This window comes from Cardiocondyla obscurior, linkage group LG14, assembly GCF_019399895.1.
Source record: "Cardiocondyla obscurior isolate alpha-2009 linkage group LG14, Cobs3.1, whole genome shotgun sequence".
Lineage (NCBI taxonomy): Eukaryota > Metazoa > Arthropoda > Insecta > Hymenoptera > Formicidae > Cardiocondyla > Cardiocondyla obscurior.
Window position 1 is genome coordinate 5,636,481 of NC_091877.1, and position 4,962 is coordinate 5,641,442.

Consider the following 4,962-nt stretch of genomic DNA (forward strand, 5'->3'; position numbering starts at 1 on the left):
TGAAAATTTTACAATGTTACAATTGTATAAAAATAACAATTTCCCGGTTTCTATTTAAATATTAAAGCTGATTCGTATCGATTTACAAAGGCGAGTTGAAAAACTAAGTACACAGTATGTGCATAAAAAATTGATTTACAAAAGAAGCTCGGCGGGGCTCCAACTCCGCAGTTTCTGCATTAATATTAAACGAATGCATGTTTAAATTTCAAAGAGAAAGCACACCATAAATGCGATTAAATCGAGTAAATCTGGAGAGAAAAAAAAAAAAAAAAAGAAACGGGGGGAAAAAAGGGAGAGAAACAAAATTATGTCTATGTGATAGATTAAGGTGCGTGATTACCGATAAGGAGATTAATACGCAACGATTGCGAGACGAGAGTTGGAGGTTAAGTTCATCTAGATAAATTCTTGTTTAATGTAATAAACGCAGCACATCGAAAACATGCACGCCGACGTTTCTCTCTTGTCCCCCCCCTCGGTTCGCGGCACGAGTCTAGCACTTGAAAGTAGCTCTTTTTTCTTTCCCAAATCGTTGTATCGCGGACTTGCCCGTGATTTAGCGAACTTTAGGTCGCGCGACGAGCGTCGATCGAACGCGCGTTAAGGTATTCGCGATATCCGGCGTACGATATCACGCCGGATGTTCCGCGTCGACGTTCCACCGGCGCGCTCCTCGATAAATTCGGAATCGACCACTCTCCCCCTCCCCTTTCCCCCCCTCAGGTAAACACCCTGCATCCCCCGGTATCGGGCGATCTCGCCGACGCGGCCGGAGGAACTCGAGACTTTTCCCTTCGAGCGAAAAAGATATCCCGCGTCTAAAGTTAACCGAAAAGCCATCTGTCATCGCGATTGAAGCGCACAAAGCAGGCCGAGGGGAAGGGGAAGCGGGATTGTTTCGGACACCAGGCGATTCCGAGCGATTTTCTCGAACGAGCGGTAAGGGAGGGCGACGACGACGACGACGAGAGAGAGAAGGGACTCTCTCCGACGATTTGGGCCTGCGACGGCGAACAATAGCCGCGAGGCCGCTATCGTTGCGAGGCACGAGCGACGCGCCAGCTGATAACTCACAAACAAAGGGGCAGGCGAGTCGCCTTCGCGCAACAGCACTTTCTACCCGAACGTCCACTAGAATGCGCCAGCTGAGAATCCCGTCGTCCCCTCGTCGCACGTACGCGCCGCCCTGTATGCGTACGTCTCCCACAGACGCGACGCGCGCGCGAGCGCGCTCCATGCACACACGATCAAGTCCACGTCCACACTCACGCTCGTGTATATATTTACGTTATGCATACGTACGTGCACGCCCGTATATATGCCTGACATCCGCCCGATGACATTTGGCACGGATCGCGGCGTTAGAGGAAGGTGCGCGAAGATAGGTGAGAGACCAGCCAAGGTGGATGATGAGGCGTTGGAGGAGGGGGGGAGGCTAAGTTGACAACGGTGCCTGTTTTCACTAAGTTGCGCGGACGATCAGAAGCCCCAACCAGCACTAGCAGCTCGCTCGCTCTTTTTCTCTCTCGCGCGGGTTTCCCACAGGGGCGGAGGGGCACACTGCTGGCGGGGTGGGAGCGGGCTGATCGGACAACGAACAATACCAAACGCGAATGGAGAACGAGCGAGCGGCCACGGCGACCAAGTACGGCGGCCGAGTGACGCGACGGTTCACGCGGCTACTCTGACGACGATTCGCGGACGACGGGACGCGAACGTTTGAACGGACGACGGTACGCGAACAGCCGAGCGGGCGAGCGGGCGACAGCTTGACACCTCCGCGCTTCGCGAGCACTCGCACGCATTTATCGATGTCAAACGCTCACCTCGGCGGCAGCAGCGCTCCGGTGGCGGCAGTGCGCGCGCTTACACCCACGCTGATTCGTCACCGCGCCGCGCTCGCCATCGCGTTCAGCCAATAATCGCCCTTGTAACAACTTCCACGGCGATGGTCGCGTGCCGCCACCAACACCCGCCGGCTGTCACGTGAATCTCATGCCCGAAAACAAAACAAACAGCTGGCCGCCCAGCGTCGCCGCTGTCGTCTTCCTCCAGTAGACCAAGCGCAGCTGAATCGAGCTCGACAGATCCGAGTCGGGTCGAACAAGCCCGATTCGTTTCTCCGACACTTTGACGCGTCTACGAGAGGATGCATATATGAATACATTGTATATTTAGAAATTAAGAAATTACTAAAATTATCTACAACCGTATAATTGACATATAGATTGAAATATTTATATCTTGCACTTGAATTTAAATAATTGAAATAATTATATTTCAAAATAAATGTGTCTAACATTTTCAACTTTAAAAATTAATTTTAAAATCTTTAAATTGTTAATTATCAAAATTAATATAAATAGCCACAATTAAATTATTTAAATAAAAGTAACGTGAGAACTGAATAAAAAAGTGCTATGATTCAAGATAATTATTTCGGAAGAAAAGTTTTATCATGTAATAATTTTATTGGGTACCAAGTGTAGGATTGAAATTTTCCTTTGTAGATTATTTCACATTCGTGATATTGGCTTTATACCTAAAATATCCAATGCATTCTCAAAGACAACTTGCAGCGCACGCAACATGTATAACCTTGCAATCATCTTGGAAATTAAATGATCACCTCCTTCCTGAAAAAAAAAAAAACAAAAATTACAATTTAACGTACAGATTATTATTAAGTATAGAGAGAATATGTATTCTTACCGTTAAAATTTTGACTTTTCGATAATAAGCACTGAATTTTTGGCATAATCGCGATAAGAACAAAATGAGAACTTGTGGATAAAAACAAAAACTTGGCTCACACGTCAGGCAATTGTTTATCATTTGTGAATACCCGAATATAAAATTATATACGAGCTCCCATTCCTCCTACAGACAAAAGTAAATTTCTTTTAAAAAATGCAGAAGAGCTTTTTTAAAAATTTAGAAGGGTCATATTTACGTCTTGCAATTGTGAGAAGTCTACATTTTTTATATCTGGCAAATCAGGATATTCTCCGCGTAATGCCTTCTCCCTGTGTTTTGTTATAATTGTCGCTATCCTGGCGGTGTTGTACAACGCAAATGATGCACCTGAAATAATTACATTTGTTTATATTCGCGTAGTCATAATTTTAAATTAAAATCAATACTAAAATTAAAGACTTTTGGATATCAAATATACCTCTGGTATTTGTAATACTTTTGTCATCTTCACAATTATTCTCGATAATAACTGGTTTTTTTGGTTTCACAGCCATGAATTCGAAAATAACAATGGCATTAGCTAAATTGTGCAGGAAAGTATTTTTTACGTTGCTTTTTTCATTTTCAATAAGTTTGTGCTCATTTAATTCAGCTAATTGGTTTATTTTATATTTTATATATTGTTCCCACGTAAGACATGTCTCTTTCGAATTTGATTGAGCATTCTTTACAACACCACAAACATATTTGTTATATCCTTTGTCAACTAATCCCTCTGATTTGCTGGTAAACATATATTTGTCATCAGTACAATTTTCTTCGGTAGATATCTCATATCCATGTAGACTCAACATCTTTGCAGCAACATCTTTTATTATTCGCAACCTTTGAGTAGTAAGTTCTGACTGTTCATCAGTCTGATATTTTAATATAAATACTTTAGCAGTTTTTGATTTAGCCTTTCCAAATGTTGTCCCACATTTGATAGCCATTGTTATACTGTTTGTAATGATATCACCTCGATTCAAAAACAAACAGATTCTCTCATTTTGCAGCATGCATTTCTGTATTCTCACTGGCCAGTCATTGCTCTTTGATATTAGCTGCTCAAAGATCTGTCAAGATAAAGGCATTTTGTAATTATATTTGTATATATTATGTCATCATAATGCTTAATTATTAAATTTATTGAAAACATTAAACAAATATTAAATTATTGAATTTTGATATTTTATATGTAATAACAATTGCACTTAAATCACAGACAATATATAGAAATATCAACAATATAAAATTGTAGAATTAAAATAAGCCAATAATGACTGTATTTGTTTACCTCTTCAGCCACATCCTCGTCTGTATTGCCTTTCGTTGCACCCTTTACGTGTGCAAGATGTTGCAGGATACTTGTGCAGCTTTTGGAGCAAGGCAAAAGGTCTTTCCATGCTTTGAAATTGCGCACGCAATGCAGCTCTCCATTCACTAACAAATTCTCGTAATTTATTTTAATTATTGAAACACTTTTATGCGTATTATTGCCAGTAAAATGAAAGACAATTTTGTCGATAATATGTGTGATACAGAAATTTGTCTGGGCTTCCATCGGACTATTTGATGCCGATGTATGTTTATTAATAAGTCACCTTTTCTTATCCTTGCTTCAACCATAACATTACTCTCAACTCAGTAATGAAATTCCATACACTGTTCCTTATGTTATATTATATTGCACTTTCTGCTCCTAAAATAAGATAATTACGTTGAAGGAAAGTAGATAAAAGAGACGAAAGGTACAGAAAGTGCAGCTAAAAAACACGTGTCGCTAACACGTTGTATGCATGATTAATTATAGTTGTTGCATTTCATGCTTTCAGAATATATTCAGATATTGAAAAAAGAAAAAAAAAATAAGAAATAAAATAACAGCGCGTTGAAATGCTTTTAAATAATTGACAATCCTCAAAGTAACTTGCTTTACTTGCATTTTCTGTTTTTAAAATTCAATAAATTATGATTTAAAGTTCGTATTTTATTTTAAGAGATAAAATAAAAAGTAAAATACGACAAATATTAACAAATGAGCAATATTTTTATTCCTCGAGAACGTCTTAGAAAAAAACAAAAGGATAATATTTTTTTGTCAACTTTATAACAAATTTTGTATTTTCATCAACGAATATCTTGTAATAATAATTTTAGAATTATATTTATTAGATGCTTGAATCTAACGAGAATATAAAGAGTAAAAGTCATAAAATATGA

The 4,962-nt window shown here is 39.8% G+C and overlaps 2 protein-coding genes across 2 annotated transcripts in view; both read right to left on the reverse strand.

The window, feature by feature from the left end:
• Positions 1-1,780, reverse strand: part of LOC139108049 (MAX dimerization protein) — a 40,606-nt gene extending 38,826 nt beyond the window's left edge. The window contains exon 1 of the mRNA XM_070666047.1: positions 1,306-1,780. The gene's annotated coding sequence lies outside the window, so the exon portion shown is untranslated. The remainder of the gene's footprint in view (positions 1-1,305) is intronic.
• A 601-nt stretch (positions 1,781-2,381) lies between these two features.
• LOC139108034 (DALR anticodon-binding domain-containing protein 3) lies at positions 2,382-4,878 on the reverse strand. The gene is made up of 5 exons (XM_070666019.1): positions 4,037-4,878; positions 3,179-3,815; positions 2,957-3,087; positions 2,716-2,883; positions 2,382-2,639 (listed from the first exon to the last, which is right to left on the reverse strand). The coding sequence occupies exons 1-5, from the start codon at positions 4,301-4,303 to the stop codon at positions 2,520-2,522; spliced, it is 1,323 nt and encodes a 440-aa protein (XP_070522120.1). The 5' UTR covers positions 4,304-4,878; the 3' UTR covers positions 2,382-2,519.
• Positions 4,879-4,962: the final 84 nt, after the last annotated feature.

Coding starts and splice junctions, on each gene's coding strand:
- LOC139108034 (XM_070666019.1), bottom strand. CDS start 4,303: ATGGAAGCCCAGACAAATTTCTGTATCACACATATTATCGACAAAATT. Junction 3,816..4,036: donor ACGAGGATGTGGCTGAAGAG/GTAAACAAATAC, acceptor TTATCTTGACAG/ATCTTTGAGCAGCTAATATC. Junction 2,884..2,956: donor ACTTCTCACAATTGCAAGAC/GTAAATATGACC, acceptor TTTTGTCTGTAG/GAGGAATGGGAGCTCGTATA.